General features: G+C 50.7%; 2 protein-coding genes across 2 annotated transcripts; both read right to left on the bottom strand.

Annotated features, from left to right (window-relative positions):
* Positions 1-227: 227 nt before the first annotated feature.
* On the bottom strand, positions 228-7,858 carry stpg4 (sperm-tail PG-rich repeat containing 4). Its single transcript, XM_076047307.1, has 7 exons — positions 7,751-7,858; positions 7,564-7,620; positions 6,418-6,666; positions 5,464-5,528; positions 5,199-5,244; positions 659-763; positions 228-387 (listed from the first exon to the last, which is right to left on the bottom strand). The coding sequence occupies exons 1-7, from the start codon at positions 7,820-7,822 to the stop codon at positions 280-282; spliced, it is 702 nt and encodes a 233-aa protein (XP_075903422.1). The 5' UTR covers positions 7,823-7,858; the 3' UTR covers positions 228-279.
* Positions 7,859-9,832: 1,974 nt separating this feature from the next.
* On the bottom strand, positions 9,833-13,468 carry calm2a (calmodulin 2a (phosphorylase kinase, delta)). Its single transcript, XM_076047295.1, has 6 exons — positions 13,325-13,468; positions 12,307-12,337; positions 11,040-11,183; positions 10,839-10,945; positions 10,614-10,749; positions 9,833-10,510 (listed from the first exon to the last, which is right to left on the bottom strand). The coding sequence occupies exons 1-6, from the start codon at positions 13,325-13,327 to the stop codon at positions 10,482-10,484; spliced, it is 450 nt and encodes a 149-aa protein (XP_075903410.1). The 5' UTR covers positions 13,328-13,468; the 3' UTR covers positions 9,833-10,481.
* Positions 13,469-17,328: the final 3,860 nt, after the last annotated feature.

The raw sequence follows: 17,328 nt of genomic DNA, 5'->3' as shown, positions 1-17,328 counted from the left end.
TCAGTTGAAGACTCTAAATTGTCCATAGGTGTGCATGTGAGTGTGAATGGTTGTGTGTCTCTATGAGGCCCTGTGATGAACTGACCACTGGTCCAGGGTGTCCCCCTGCCTTCACCCTCAGACAGCTGGGAGGGGCTCCAGCAGAGCCCCAGGACCCTGAATAGGAAGAAGCGGGTATAGAAGATGAATGAATGAATGAATGAATGAATGAATGTATACAGATATGCTTTGCAGGCTAAGTGTCTGGCGAGGAGCTTTGTCGTCACGATCAGCTGACCGCTAAGGGCCGGCACGGAAAAGGAGGCTGAATGACGCGTCCTCTGTTCCTGAGTTGAGCGGATCCCCGAGATTCCAGCACGGCTCGTAGGCTCCTGGACCCGGAGTGCTCTGTGGAACACACAGAACATTCATGCATCACACTCCATCAGTCCATGCCAGAGTAAAGATAGACACACTGGCAGAAAGCATGGAAAGATCTTATTGGTTCAACTTTACACTCTGCTTGGTGGTTTTTTTGACCATTGTTGCATTTCAGCAACATCCTGACAGACAAAACCATCAGGACGAGAACGTTAATATCCTGGCTTCATGTCAGCGTGATGTAGGTTTATTTACTGACACAATGCAGGACGTAGAACTGGACAGAAACTCCACTCACTGGAAGCAGACGGTGAAGTCGTGGTACTGTGGACTTGAAGCAGGAAGTGATGCCTCTGGCCGCTGCGGTCTGAGGGTTGTAGTGACACGGAGGGAGTCCCTCCCTCTGCAGTGGGCGCAGTGAAAACACACAGCGCAGTTGAATGAGTTGAAATGAGTTTAGCTAGCTCAGTCCCTGGTCTCCCTGGTCTCCCTGTTCTCCCTGGTCTTCCTGTTCTCCCTGGTCTTCCTGGTCTCCCTGGTCTCCCTGTTCTCCCTGGTCTCCCTGGTCTCCCTGGTCTCCCTGTTCTCCCTGGTCTCCCTGGTCTCCCTGTTCTCCCTGGTCTCCCTGTTCTCCCTGGTCTCCCTGGTCTCCCTGTTCTCCCTGGTATTCCTGGTCTCCCTGTTCTCCCTGGTCTCCCTGGTCTCCCTGGTCTCCCTGGTCTCCCTGGTCTCCCTGTTCTCCCTGGTCTCCCTGTTCTCCCTGGTCTTCCTGGTCTCCCTGGTCTCCCTGGTCTCCCTGTTCTCCCTGGTCTCCCTGGTTGAACCAGCACTGCTGGTGTCTGCATCGATGCTCTGATGAGAAACTCCACAGAAAGAGACCTCTGCCTGGGCATCAAACTCGCAACCTTCTTGCTGCGATGGAGTGCACGTTACATTACCTTCAGACTACCAGTCACCAAGGAAAGGAAAACAATATTTTACCTCCATAAATTCACCATCTCATTGACTTTTTTACAGAGTTGTCTCTTCTATCGTTACTCTCTTTTCTGCAACTGCAGCCGTCACAGAGAGGATTTTTCCCTCAGTCGCATCCTGCCAGCGTGTTGTTTGAACAGAGTGGTTGCGCACACACTTTCTCACACTGGAAGACTTTAAAACAAGAAAAGAAGGCGCTGCTTTGCATGTAGTCAGCAAAAGCAGGCTCTGTATTAACATATCTTATGACAAATATTTAACTAAAACTTCCTGAAATACTTTTTTAACATTTGAGGCTAAGAGGAAAAGTATTATATCATATCATATTTTTACTTGAAAGTATTTGTTGAACTCTCCTGATGCATGATGCATGATGCATGATGCATGATCATCGCATGATAAAGGAGACTCACAAGCTGAAACCTTTGCTGCTGTTATGTCTGTCAGTCTTTGTGGAGCCAGCCGCACCAAATATTTGAAAAGGAAGCCCTGGGGGGGGGGGACAGCTCACAGGGTAATCAGACAAACCTTCTGACGATCACGGTAGAAGTGGCCCGTCAAGCTAGCACACCACATTAAAAACTGTCCCATTCATCCACAGCGCCCCCTTTGGAGAAATGATTCACTACAAATACCAAGAGATTAATTACTCAAGATTACCAATGAGCAATTACTCAAGAGACAAACACCTCCCTTGGCTCCAGCCAGCAGGAATCCTAGCATTTTGAATTGAACTTTAACTCATTTCTGGCAGTTCGATGTGAACAAACTGAACTGCAACCCCAGCAGCTTCTATTGACGAGCACACTGTTGCAAAGCTTGGAGATGTCGTGTTTCTCTGTCCGACCATTTCACTGCTGCATGTCGTGTCTTGCAACGGTAACAGGAAGTGGGTCACGTCTCAGACAGGAAGTGGGTCATCATAAATAAAAGCTTTAATGCTGCTGAATTTGATCAAACGTTAAAATACTTGATTTGTGTCGTTACTCTGCCACATCATTTCTATGTATTTCTTTCTTTATTCTGAATTTAAATTTGAATACATGGTACCAGTAGAGCAGAGCCACTGAATACAGCAAGTCAGATGCAGCCTCACATTCCACTTGCATTATTGCATTGTGAGACGTTTGGACATTGCGCTGTGAAACCACCAATAGCATTGCCTTCAAGACAGAGCGCTGCCTTGTGGCAAGATGAAGCGGCGCAGAAAATGAGCGCAAGGTCGCTTGCAACTTGGGACTTGGACGGATCCAACATCCTTTTGTTTGTTTGTTTGTTTGTTTTGATTATATTTTGTGCCATGACAATAAAGAGCTGAAAAGCAAGTTGTGATTATAATTCTGACTCAAGATCCTCACCTATTCACCAAGCACTGTCATCAAACTACAGCTGCTTTGCTGAAAGGTTGGATCCTGTTGTGGGTTTTGGAAAGTTCGACATCAGTTTTGCTCTCACTAGCGCCTCCTGCTGGTCTCTGCGTTCCTCTATTCTCTCTTCCTGTCGGTGCTCGGACTCCCCTCACCTCTCACCTGTGCTTTCACTTCTCCTCCCACCCACTGACACACATCCTGCTCACCACCAGCAGGGCGTCATGCAGAAACAGCACTGCCACCCGCTGCCACATTAAACCGTCTCCCTGTCCCCGAGCGCAGGCCGCCTCCTTCATTTCCAGCTGCTCTCCGCAGTGAGCGGTGGGACACGGCGAGCCTTCTTTTGCTCCTGCTGCGCTGTGCCAGAGGACGGCTGCTGAGCATCGCGTGCCATTCGATCCCCGCCCGCCGGCTGCTCTCGCCAGCCGCGTGCGCCGATGCTTCCCGAGGTGCTAATGCAGGTTCATTTTCACGGGAGCCGCTGGGCACTTGTACAAATGTGAGCGTTTGGAGCCAAAGCACGTGGCCTACATTCCTGCCGTGGCTCACAGCACCCTGTCAAATGTCTGCCGGTGTGGCGCAGGGAACCGGTGCAGGTGACCGGCACAGGTGACCGGCGCAGGCCGCCAACGTGTGCAAAGCTGTGCGGGACCTTCGCACACAGAGCCGTTTCAGCGCAGACACTTTGCAACTCATTTGGGCGTCGTTTTCACGCCGTGGTTGAGTTCAGGAGGCACGCGGTGACGATCACGACCGGCACCTTCTGAGCGAGGTGTCGTCCCAGGTCAGCAAACACTGCCTTCAAGTCCTCAGTTTGAGCGCAGTGGACGGCGTGCCTGCGTGCTTTCAGTGCGTCGTCCCTCATGGATCTCCTCAATCCATCCGTCAAGCAGCCAATTAATGGTTGACGATCTGCATTTTACACACTGTGTTTCTCCAGGAATGGAAATGGTGTGCAGGTCCGTCGTGGTCGTGTCGGGAGGAAACAGATGCACTCTGCGCTCCTACGTATTTCTCTCACGCGCACGTTTTCGGACCGTTGGGAAGAAGCCGGAGAACCCGTGCAGACACAGGGAGAACATGCAGACTCCACGCAGAGAGGCCTCAGCAGGGCCTCCTTGCTGTGAGGTGACGGTGCTAACCACTGCACCACCGCCCAGAATAAGACGAGATGATTCATTCTTCGAGGAAAAGAAGTTGCAATGGCTTCAGGATCCACGAGTGGGGGAAAACCCAGCCACCAAACAGGAACTCCCAGGGCCCAGGGGAGAGAGACGAACATGCACTGGGTGTTGCTTGGAGGGAAAGAGGAAGTCCACTCCTCTTTCAGTATGAAGACGTCTTATGTAATCGCTTCTAATCACGGCAGTTTTAATCTCAGCGCCGATCAGTGTCTTTCTGAGAAGCTGAAAGCAGGAGACACGAGATGCAGAAGATACTGCAGAAATGCACAACCTTGGAAATCTAGGACACACAGTGGCCCCTTGATCCAAATCAGAAGGGGAGTGAGAGTGGGGGGGGAATATCTCGTTGTTGTTTTGTTACCACAAATCCGCAGCTTTTCTAAAGTTGTTTTTTTTCCTTGAAATGAGGCCACATGCAATCCACTGGATTCTGCTGTGGACGGGATATTAATGCTCCGCCCACTGCCTCGGATAGACAAAGACTTCCCGTCGTCAATCACTGAAGGTGGTTCCATTTTCTGACGTCCCATCAGGTCATCCGTCCAGGCGACGGCTGCTTCGCTTGGCTTCAACGACGCCCCGGGACCTCGTGTGGCTGCTTAACCTTTGCCAGCGGGTCGGTCCGGGAGCGGCTGTGACACCGCTAACATCGGGGAAAGCGCTCCCGACTCGGCGGTAATAACACCCGCGGGATTTCTTAGCGCCTTTCCTTCTCCGTCAACATGCGGCAGCTGCCAGCGCGGCTCACGTAGCCAACAGCTACAGCAGAGTGGACGTGCCACTTGGGCCGCCACACTCTGCAGTACTGAGCAGCGCTGACTGGCCGTCCCACTCAGTGCGGGCGGCGGGCTCCTTAAACCGGATACTGAAGAACCAGACCACTTGTGGGATCACCTTTCTGCGGCCCCCGGTGTGTAGCTCGCCGCCACCGGCTCCCGTGTAGCTCGCCGCGTACACACTCGTGAGGGAAAATCTTTACGCTAACGCCTGATGAAAACAGATCCGTTTGAAATACTTCCAGTCCAACAATAGACTGTGTCTGAAAATACAGGTCAGGTGAACCACAAGTCCTACCAAACACTTGGCTTTCGCTGTTTGTGCATTCGTTTAGCGATCAAAGTGTTGTTGACCACGGGCTTCTCAGCTTTTGTTTGATATTTCTGAATCATCTCCTGAAACTAAGAGAGATTATGATCGTCACTGCTTACCCCAACCCACTCTGAGTGCCTTGTAATACAGCGGCCTTTCTTAGTGGGCAATGGAAAGACTAAAGGCTCCCAATAAGCAGTCTTGGTGAGCGGATACTCACAGGCGGAAAGCTGATCCGCTGCACAGTCGAGCGAAACATCACATGCCTGCAAGAAGGGGAGAGGAGGGTGTGTGTGTGTGTGTGTGGTATATAAAAACATGGTGAGGAAGAGCATAGTTATTCCTCCACCCCCCCACCCCCCACCCCCCGTCTCTCAGGCCATGAGCAGATGAGACGGGGAAGGACAAGTCGGTCAAGGGGAGCTGATCCACGGCTCCACCGCTGGGATCGGAGAGCTCCACAGAAGGACGGGTCGAGTGCTTACCTGCAAGGAGTCTTCTCCACTGGTTTGGAAGTCAGGTTGTAGTCGCACGGCGAGGTGTGTATATGCTGGTGGGGATAACACAGAAAGGAAAGTCAAATGTTTGTGACAATCAGGAGATTCTGAAAGAAAGAAGCCGACTCTTCTACACATCCATCAACTAAAAACTGTGTGTTTGCACTCAGGGTTGCAGGATACGGCAGCCACCCTGCAGTGAAGCTCGGCTTTAGCCTGGGCCAAAACTCACACTCACAGACACACCCAGCTAACAGTCAAAGGTACCGTTCACCTCCTGTGCATGTCTTTGGACCCAGACAGAACCCACACAGGCAGAACTCCACACCACAAAGTTCTGGATCCAGTCAACCTTCAGCAATACTGCTATGCATGGTCCTGGCCACTGAACCACTGTAAAACCTGCCTCGAGTTGAATGAATTGATCACAGTGAGGGTCGAGCTTCAGAGCTTGAGAACCGTTGCAGGCGGATTGTGACTGAATAAACCCACTGCGTTATGGAGTGGTTGCCCCATCAGAAAATGTCTGCGTACCTGATGGTGATGACTGGTGAGTAAATGTATTTTCAGATAGGGTATTACATCATGTACCGCAAAGTACGCAGGGGACTTCTGCTATTTTTAAATATTATTGTAGAAGTGAAAGTGACTCATCCTTTAGAAAAGTTTGAAGGTTGGCCCGGCAGTCGACGGCTCAGAGTATTCTGCAACCATCAACAAACGGTCGTCAACGGTTCCTGCTAGCCCCCCAATGAAAACACAGCAAAACAACAAAATAAAAGCGCTCTGTTGCTGAGAAACTATTCCCAAGAAATGAAATGAGATGCAAGGGTAGTAGTGGGCGGACTGGCGGAAACTCTTGACTTGCACTGGACTGGTACCACTCCTTACAGAACCAGTCCCAGAACCAGTCATGTTCAATCATCTGGTCCTGGATCCCACCTTGTCCCTGACACCCAGGGTCACCACGTCAGGCCGTGGACAGTTCCTGAAGAAGTGAGATGGCTGGCAGATGGACGGAGCCTGGGGGGAGGAGTCGCGTGCCGCTGGTAGGAGCACATCGGCCCTCTGCCGCCCCAGGGTTGGAGCTCTTCTGCCTACGCCTCTGAAGCCATAGGTCTTCTTCACGGGGTTCAGTTCAGCTTCTTCCAGGAAATCACGGATGTGGTAGTGGCCAGGGGCAGGCGTGTCCTGGTGAAAGGACGACACTTCACTAGATTGCTTTTGTTTTGGTCCGCTTTTCCAGTTCACTTCTTGATTGATAAAGTTCTATAGTTCCACTTTTCTATGAGAAACTAATTATAAAACAGCAAATTTCAAATCAGTTCATAAACAAAACTTGGATTCAAAGTTCAAAAAGTGTTTCTTTGCACTGTAATGACAGAGGGTATTATCTTAGATGCCACTATATACAGTATTTGTGTCGCAATAACTGTTTTATAGCATACCCAATATATATTTATCCATGCTTTTAATAGTTGTTGACAAGAGAAACTGTTGCTGTTTGTTCTTCCTGACGTTGCAGTCTAATTATTATATGTGATGGCGGTCCTTGGATCTGCTCTCTGGCTGCTTGACTGGCACCAAGACATCTCTCACACGCCTTCATCCTTTACAGCTGCTTCAATATTATTGGGAACGCTTTACATCTCGAGCCGATGCAAAGACTCCGTCCATCCAATCAACAACAGAGTGGAAGTGACAGGGCTTGGTGCTGAGCTGTGGCCGCAGCACACAACCCTCTCAACTCACTCACAGAAGCAACGCTGAGACGACTGCAACTGCTAACACAACTGACCAGTGTTAAAGGTGCAGGGTGTGTTGGAGAAGGACAGGCAGCTCAGGGCTGAATGAGCCTGGCAGGGGGAACCACATTAAGATCAACTGATTACTAATGATTCCTGTCTGTTATTACAACGGCTGCACGTGCTAGCAAGAGGACTGGACTCTCCTCTCCAGTGGGAGTTTATAGAAATGTATTTTTATAGCAGACTCTGGGGAAATACTGCTGAGCTTAAACAGAAAATAAACTTTACAGTGACAACATACACAGGAGCTCACTAATGGTCCACTTGTAGCAACACCTACTTTCAGTGTTCTCCGCCACCAACTGCCCCGGCCACACGGGTCCACCTTGTCGTCACCCTGAAGAGGAGCACAGGACACGAGCCAAGCCCAGAGTGTCAAGTGCTGCTGTTCCTGCCAGCAATGTGCTGGTGAGTGTCCACAGCAGCGCCCGTGAAGGATCTCCTTAGCAACGCTTCTTTGGGCTTACCTTATCTCCTGCGTTCCCCGCCCACGACATGGCTTGGACTTTGTCTCTGATTGCTTTTTGTTTTGTTTTCATGCGGTGCCCCACGCCACCACACTGTTCTCCTGGTTATCGGCCCGCCGCTGCGCCACAGGTCCGGTGACACCTGATCTCCGGTACCTCCTTGAAGCCGTTACTATAGCAGCAACTCCAGCAGCGATCAATTTTTCAAGGAGCCGGCCTGGTTGGGGGGGCTAAATTTAGACTCCACAGCCAGTTTGGACGAACGTAAGCCGAGGTGCGTTGAACGTGCATTGTGTGCTCACCTGGTTCATACCAGTTCTGCTTCATTCTCCATAATCTATAACACACCTTCAAAAAGGTCAAAAGGAAGAATTGTGCAAATTGGAAGGTTTAATTGTCCTTCCTTTCCTATCCTTTCCTTATTTGCTTACGATACGAATAAAGATGAGCCAGAGTGTGTCGTCCTGATCCTGGGTTTTTGCCTTTTGCCTTGTTTCTACATCACTGGGATTTCTTTCACATGTTGAACCGAGGCGACGCTTCCTTTCTGATGCTGCATGCAGGGGGAAGAAAAAACATTTCAAAAACTCCACAGCGTTACCGAGCAAAGGCCCTGTTGGAAGGACTTCCACGTAGCATCAAACTACAGCAACAATGTGACACACATGGTAGTTCCTCTCAGGCAGAGCGACCAACACACCCCATCAATTGATCACATGTATCGGTCATATGTTGGGATACGGTATCACTGGAAGACATTCTTGATATATCTCCTGTGTGATACGCTGAGCCAGAGTGTGTTGTCGTCACCAAGCCTGCAAACACACACACGCACAAACGACTCCTAAGTGCAACACCGCTGTGTTCCTCGGCTACGAGACGCACGCTTCAAAGGAGCCAACAATTCCTGTTTACACGGCTGTCAAGGAAGTCTCATGTGACCCGGGAGGACACACACACACACACACACACACACACACACGGTTGTCCTGCACAGCCACCTCCACTGACAGGAGGGACTGCAGTTTGCAAGTGTTGTGTAGTTCACAGCTTTTCTTAAGCAGATCATCGCGGCGCCTCCACCGCAGCTTTGCCACTGGTGATAATTGCTTTTGACACGATGAGAAGCACTTGTGTCATCAGTTCACAGCTCAAATTGCTGTGGGCCGCACTGTTCCTTTTTGTTCCGCGTGAATCCAATTATTTTTGACCCGCATGCTGCAGATTATTAAACACAAAGGACACCAACAGCAGCGCTCCACACTGCACAGTCTCCACAAAGACCACTGGAGGATACGCAAGTGCAACAGAAGCGCCCCCCCCCCCAACCAACCACCACACACACACCCCGACTGCCATCTTCAAAGTTTCACCTTTGCTTGGGTGACAAAGCACAGCGCTGGTAGGAAGCAGACTGGAGGCAGAGTAGAGGTCCACAATAGAGCTTTATTTTGTCATTCATCAAAATAACAAACTTTGTATCTCTGCAAGCTACTGTAACAAACTCAGAAATCAACAAAGAGAACAGGTACACCTCTATTTACATCATGGATTTCAGACGTTTGCTCAGAATCTGAACCTCATCAGATGGTGGTGGTGGTGGTGGGGTGGGGGGGGGGGGGCGGGGCATGAGCCAAATAAGACGATGCGGCTTCCACGCAGCGCTGCGCCAACAGTGGCAGGCAGCACACGGCCGATGACATCAGAAAGGGAGGCCAACGGTACCGGGCTAAGCCGCAGCTGAGTACCATTGTGTGCACTTCACAACAGAAACCTTTGATCCCACTCAGTGCTTTTATTTTAATGACGCTACAGATTTGAGCTTATGTGAACATTAAGAGGCATTGGCTGATGCTCCTCAGTGCTGCTGGGGTTCAACAAGGGGCAAACTTCAAACATTTTAAATGCAATCTAAGCAACACAGGGGACTGGGGGCGTGGGGGGTGGGGTTCTATCCAAATTAAATAAAAAGGAGCATCTCGTCCTCAATACAAAAAGGGAATTATTAAAAAAAAAAGAAAAGAAAAAAGATTAAAGTATGCAAACTCAAAGGTTGATTACTGAGAAAAGACAATTTTCAAATCCGGGTAGATTGTAAATTTTATTGGAAAACAAAAATATACAACTTGGAATGGATTATTTGAGGCATGACCAGAGGCCATTAAAAGAAAAAAAAAGAAAGAAAATAAGAAAGTAAAAGTCGTGAGTAAAACATTAAAAAGCATGGTAAGATTAGTCACTTCCTGGCAGATAGAACAGCAGATACAAAAGAGTTTGTACGAGTACCGAGGAGATACACCCGTGTCATTTTTTTTTGCAGTAGTGCAATGCTGAGATATCCACATATACTTTGTCCATAGTCCATGCAGAGTTTCAACTCCTCTACATCGTTCTCATGCCAACAGCGTTGCCGAGCGACAACCGGCCGACAGGTTTCCGATGCGGCCGTGCACGGAGGGCCCTGAGCGCACGAGACGGCAAGGTTCCACGTGGTCTGGCTCCTCGGCGCCTCCGCAGGCTTCCGGTTGTATGACCATTTTGTCACTCCAAAACACCATGACAGCAACAGAAGGGGGGGGGCATGGGGGACAAGAGCCTATGCAGTTTACATGCAGTTCCTTTGGACAGCAGTAAGGGCAGGGACGGAGAGGGATTAATAAGATTTTACAGATAAATTACACAAAGAAAAAAAAAAGGCAAATTATTTATATAAGAAATCTGTACAAGGCCTTCACTTCGCTGTCATCATTTGTACAAACTCTGCAGGGAGAAGGGCGAGAAAAAGAAAAGAAAATAATGTTGCAACTCAGCACGTGCGCGATGGGCCGGACTTGCAGCGAGCGGGGACGCCTGCCGGACTCACCTTCGTAGTTGACCTGGCCGTCTCCGTCAATGTCTGCTTCTCTGATCATCTCGTCCACCTCCTCGTCGGTCAGCTTCTCCCCCAGGTTCGTCATCACGTGACGCAGCTCGGCGGCACTGATGTATCCGTTGCCATCCTGACACCGGCGGGTGGGCGGAGTTAGTGGACGGGGCAGAGGTGCACGGGGTGGGCGGTGACGGCGCGGGGAGGCGAGCCACGTCTTACCTTGTCGAAGACGCGGAACGCTTCTCTAATCTCCTCCTCGCTGTCTGTGTCCTTCATCTTTCTGGCCATCATGGTGAGGAACTCTGGGAAGTCTATCGTTCCATTTCCTGGTTCAAAACACAACAAGAGCAAGCGGTCAGGACGTGGTCTCAGTGGGGGGGGGGGCCGCGTGGCTGCGTGGGCGGCGCCGTCGGGCCTCACCGTCGGCGTCCACTTCGTTGATCATGTCCTGCAGCTCCGCCTCTGTGGGGTTCTGGCCCAGAGAGCGCATGACGGTGCCCAGCTCTTTGGTGGTGATGGTGCCGTCGCCGTCCTTGTCAAAGAGTGAGAACGCCTCCTTGAACTCTGAATGGAGGGCGAGAAGGAAACTGGATGGGCCTCTTTGCAAAGAGCAGCAGGTGGAGCAGCAGGTGGAGCAGCGCCGCATGACTGGTTGCAAAGCAAACACCGGCGCTCGAGGAGCCACATCATCTTATCTCACTGAACTCTGCAGGTGCTCGGCACACGCTGGTGTTGTACTTCAAAACTTCCAGCACAACAAGCACCGCTGCTGAGGGTATAAATACAGACGGCGGCCACATCAGCGGCCACTGACCAGAGTGTGTGTGTGTGTGTGTGTGTGTCTGAGTGGAGCCATGAGGGATGAGGAATGATGACACACTCATTAAGTGTGATGAGGCCAATGGGCAATGTGTGGTGGCGGAGAGCAGCTTGTCAACATCATAAAAACGCACAACCTGCCCGGCCATTTACAGGGTCAAACACACAGGGCAGGGCCAGCAGAGCCCTGCATGCACTGGGGGGTGGGGGTGGGGGTGGGGGGGTGCAACTGTGCAGTTACAGCCCACTCTAAAAGAATAAACAGCACTAAACCTGTCACAATGCAGAGTGTATAATGTTTTTAACTAAAGCCGGTCAGCAGCCTGCAGCAGCACACTGATCAGCTGTTTCTGCCATGTTGCAGACACATTAACGTCCTATGATTGGCTCCTTCAACGCATACTGGCAATAAGGCCTCGTGACAACTTCCTGCATGATTTACATAACTGGCTTTTCACCAGCATGACGAAGAAAAACCCTCACGTCGTCCTTTTGATTGTATATTAAACAGTCCAATCAGAGAACACGCCCAGAGGAAAGGACGCGTGGACAATAGCGCGGTGTAAAAAAAAAAAAAAGAGAGAGAGAAAAAAAAAGAGGCGAGGGCTCGCGACCGGCCTTCCACATTACATCATCTATTGCGTGGCCGCCCATGAAAAACGCTGCGTTTTCCATGAGGAAGTCCTTCCACACTGCGGAGCCAGGAAGCAACAGCGCTTTCATTCATTCCTGCTTTATGAGCCGCAGGGCGCGAGCGAGCCGGGAGCGCCTTAAAAGGCAAAAGTATAGATCCAATAGGAGGGAAGATCCAGCCGCGAGGCGGCGAGCAGGGCGCGAGCACTGCGGTGATCAATGCTCCAGGTCTTACCGGCAATCTGCTCCTCTGTCAGCTGGTCAGCCTGCAAAAAAAATAAAAATGAATACATTAATAAATGAGCGAGGCTCAACGCGACACGCGCCCCACTTTCATCCCGACGCCGATAAACCCGATGGAAAAAAAAAAAAAAAAAAAAAAAAAAAAACTAATTACAAAATAAAACACGACATCCGTCTTTTCAGCGCCACCCAATTCTCGCACTGACGGCGCTGTAATGTCACTGTATACAGTGTTACAGCGTTACAGTGACAGTGTAACGGTGTAACACGGTTACACTGCTGGCTGGGCGAGCTCGGGGGCTGCTCGCCATTTTAACCCACAAGCGAGTGTTGGCGGTGCGGCCCGACTGCTCGCGCCATTGATAGAACCGAGCCACGTTCGCTCGGTCCACGGCGCCCCCAGTCGCCATACGGAATGAATGGATGTGGATTTGGCGGTAAACCGTTATCAGAGGGCAGGGCCGTGGCTGGCTAAGTTACACACAGTCGAGGGCGCTCAACAACACGAACGTTGCACCGCACAACTTGCAGCGTGATTGACGACTGAACGGCGACAAAACGCTGCAGTCTGTGAAGGTTGGGTTTTTTTTGTTAGTTTTTTTTTTTTTTAAGCGACGATCGCATTCATCACAGGCGTGGCGGAGCGCGGTGGTGCGGAGGAAATGCGGGAAAACGCCACCATCTTAACTGCAAGCGGACCAGGAAACCAGCGACACTCGGACATTCTGACAACAGACCATTAAAATGTAATTATGTTGCGTAACGGGGGCGATGATAATCTCAGAATGCAGCTCCCCGTGCCCAGATAGCGGTCTTGACCCAGGGAGCCGTTCGGCGGGATCCAGCCCGCCTCAATCTCTGCACCGCCTGACGTTACGGTTCACAAATTAATTAAATAAAATAAAAATAAAAAAAATTAAATACAATAAAAGCCCGCACGAGTACCGTGATGATCGCGCAGTCGTATGCAATCCCTCCCCCCCACCTAAAGACCGCAATGTTTCTCTTACCATTTGGATAAGGATGAGGTGGGCGCTTCAAGACAGAATCCGTAGCAAAGCGAGCAGCTCGGAGGCTAAAAACGCACTGGGATCAAAGCAACCAGGCTCGCCTTTAACGGCTGCCCTCCTCACAACTCCTCCTCTTTCAGTATCCCTCCGCCGCCCGCTCTTCTCCCAGGGTGCCAGTACAACTGGAACGCTTGTGTCAAAACTATAAAAAAAATAAACGAGTATCAGGTGTGCGAGAAAACACACGGGCGACTGCAACGCCTGCACGCGACCGTGTGGATTGTTGTGTTTCGAACATTTTGAAGGATACCGGGCGCCGCCGCCGGTCTATGTCGCGGCGCACGGATACTTCCTGCTACGCTGTGCTTGGACACAAAACGTAGCTGAAAGAAATGGCGCTCTCTGATTGGTGTGTTTGTACCTGCAATGCGTCACTCCAATGGTTTGCGGTGGCGCTGCATCTTGTCCATAGACATCTCAGTCAGAGCCGGGGGGACGTGGTGGTGGGGGGGTCGTGTAGCAGACGAGCTTGTTGCATAGCGAGCAGACGTATGGGCATCGTCTTTAGCGAGGGCCGCCACACAGGCGTCACAAGTTATCTGCCCCGAACAGCACCGCGGGTTAATGCTCGCGGGACTGCTTCGAACCCGCTGTGTGTTCACGTTTGTTGCTTTACAGATTACAGCTGTATTATTTATGATCCTATTGGAAATGATCATTTTCTTGTTTTACTCGTGTTTTAGTGTCATTGGAGAGACCCCCCCCCCACCCCCAGTGTGGCTCATTTGCACTTTCATAAAGTTTCCCATGGATTCCGAGCAAGTTGTTGGTCTGTCCGCTGCTGCCGCACAGCGATTTGTTGAAGCTAGCAGTCGTGTGTAGCAACCTTAGCTGTCAAATGACTGGGGGGGTCAGCTCTGTGTGGATGTAAGTGTGCGATAGCCTGATTGCCTCTGCCTGAGTGCTCTGCCTGTCTCCCAGTGGCCACCTGTCTGCGGCCTGATCTCGAGGCGGTGATGCTGTGGAGGAGGGAGGCGAGGGATGTGTGAGTGTGAGCAGCTCTCAGAGAATGTACTAGAACCACCGTGGCCTCTCCACACACACACACACACACACACACACGCGCTAGAAAACAGAGCAGAATGGTGGAAAGCTCCATGCAGCAAAGTCCGCCTTGAAGTGGCTCCCACTTTCATTTCCTTATCTTGCAGAAGCGATGCTGTTTGTGCTACATGACCCCCCCTCCTGAGCTGCTTTGAAATGAGCCAGCCCCCCCTCACCGACCCCCCCGCCCAGCCACCTAATCTGGAGAACATTGCCTCCTATTCATTTAAATCTGTTTTTCTCTTTTTTCGCACCAGTTTTTGTCACTGCAGATTATGCAACGCCAAAGGTTGATGGCGCAAGGTCCGTCACAAGGAGTAGATAAGCTGCAGCGTGTGTGACGACTTTACGTGTGCGGATTCACCTCTCTGAAAACAGCAGGGAATTAAAGATACATTTACACATTGTGTTTACAGGTCATTAGCCGTCAGAACATCCTCGGGGGTTGCTCTAATGAAGCTGCTGTTAAGAGACAATGGCTCAATTGTTCAGTCTGGCTGAGTTATTAATAATCTAAAATAAGCAAACCTTCCTCCTTTGTTCTCTGGGCTCATACACTCACAGTTTGTCCATGCTGTCGCATCAGCTGCTTGCCGAGGTTGACAAACAGCGATCCCCAACTCTCTGCGGACCTGCTCCAGGTCAAAGGTGACTTTAGGTAGCGTAGATAATACTGAAAGTCAGGAGGCGTGGCTTAATGGTCTATAAAACTCAAAGGCAATCTCCACCACGCAAGTCAAGAGGACTTTACCCCCAACAAAGCACGATAAGTTAATATTGTAATTGCACATTGCACTCCTTTTTTTTTTTCAAATCACTCCTCTCATTATGTTTCTGCTGCCTCGCATCACCTCTGTGAATGTGTAACTGGGTTAGGGTCACAAGATCTTCCTGGACACCACTGAGCATTCTCACCAGACGCCTCCTCTGGTCTTTATATCCGCACCATCAGGTGTCTTCTTTTTTTTTTATTCCAGAGGCAGAGGCTCAGCCAAAGTCCCTTCACTCCGTCTTCATTAATGTCACCTCCCAGTGGCCTGTAACACCACTCCTGCTGATAGCATTTAGCATTGTTCCCTTTGCAGAGACACCCACCATGTGGGTCAGCTCAATTTTTGGCAACCAGGGCGGGCTCGGCACGTGAGAGCCGGCCTGTGGCTGCGCTGCGCTGCACAATCGTGCTCTAAAATAAATCAGCTTTACTGCTAAACAGTTTGTAGTCACCGTTCATCCGTCGACCAACCCAACCCAACCCAACCCAACCCAACCATTGGTGACATGTGAGGACTCTGAGGTATAACGTGATGGTGACAAATATGAGAAGATGTTTACCTGTGTAACTGAAAGACGCGCACACAATCATTAATGAATGAGGCTTTGTAATGCACCTGCTGGCTCCGTGCCAGGGGAGCGGATCACCTTTCATGGAGGAGAATGGCGATTGTCTGTGCGTCATGGATGTCGGGCCACCGCTCGTGAAAAGGCCCTCGCATTGTGTGAGCGTCTTTGCTCCGGCTTCGGGTCCTGCTTAAAACATCCGCACAGTGACTGTGTGTGTGTGTGTGTGTGGGGGGGGGGGGGTGCCAATATGTGAGATTAGCACACAAACACACACACACACACACACACACACACTGGTGGGAGATATGACCAAGGAAGGGGTGTGTTTGCGTGCGCATGTATTTTTTATGACCTCAAGGCAACGTCAGCCACGAGCTAACGAGCCTCCGTAATGTTTCTCAGCTGCAGCGGCCCAGGGTGGCGGCCCAGGGTGGCGGCCCAGTCAATGGGCAAAGCATCCGGGCCCGCAGCAAGTCCACTCCCGAGCAGACACGAGGGTTTTACTGCCGCACAGTGAGGACGTCGGCCGTATAAGGTAGACTGTCTGCACACAAGCCCCTCCCACTGGCAGTGTGGCCTACCTGTTACTGAGAAATGACACGTTTTCCCAAATGACATCGTGAGGCAGAAATGATTAATGGCCTCAAATCTGATAAGAGGATTTGCTCAGGCCCGTTATTCCCCGACTCTTTCAATCATGTTGCCATGAAATGGATACAGTGTTAAGCACGGCGCATAGTTTTTTTTTGGAGCGCGCTGAATCTGCCGGCTGGCTCGGCGGCGTACGCTGCAGTGTCTGTGAACCTGCGCACGCCACCAGCCTTATTACAAGGGACGGATCCGAGACTCGCTGGCTGTCAAACAGAATCCCTGCTGTTGATCTTCGCTCTCCCCCAGGTTTTTTTATTTCCCTTCTGTCCTCTCTCTCTCTCTCTCTCTCTCTCTCTCTCTCTCTCTCTCTCTGTCTCTGACGCAATCCAACGCTGTCACTCTCCCTCGTTCCCTCACTGGCTTCCCTCCAGGTTGAGTGCTGCAGTCAGCGTGGCGATGGAGTTCAATCACTGCAGATTTCAGCAGAACGTAGAACGGTGCAACCTGGAAGCTTCTAGAAGTGCAGCGTAACAGCGACTGCTGCTCACTCTGAGCTCTCATCTTTCCTGCCAGGTGTCAGCACTTCTTCTTCTTCTTCTTCTTCTTCTTCTTCTTCTTCTTCTTCTTCTTCTTCTGGATTTATTTTTCTCCCTCTCTTGAAATTTTACTCAGCCAATCCTGTCAAAAGTGTTGCACATGTGTACATTCTTTCAATACATCCCAGAGGGGACTGAGTGGAGCCAATAGGAGAGAGACAGCTGTATGCAGCAGAGGAAGACAAGGCAACAGGCAGAGCTTTGTGACTGTGGAGAGGCTGCAGTGCTGCTGAGATGATCTCATTCTGCAGGGGACACTGATCTTCAACACTAACCCCCAAACCAAGGCTGCACAGCAGGCGTCTCGTCATCTGTGATGAATCCTTACTCATGGCCAAACACGATTCATCTGCTCTGCACAAAAGTCTCACC

Source organism: Nelusetta ayraudi, unplaced genomic scaffold, assembly GCF_046127955.1.
Source record: "Nelusetta ayraudi isolate G7.1 ecotype Tasmania unplaced genomic scaffold, CSIRO-AGI_Nayr_v1 ptg000093l, whole genome shotgun sequence".
Taxonomy (NCBI): Eukaryota; Metazoa; Chordata; class Actinopteri; order Tetraodontiformes; family Monacanthidae; genus Nelusetta; species Nelusetta ayraudi.
This window is presented reverse-complemented; position numbering and strand designations above follow the sequence as displayed.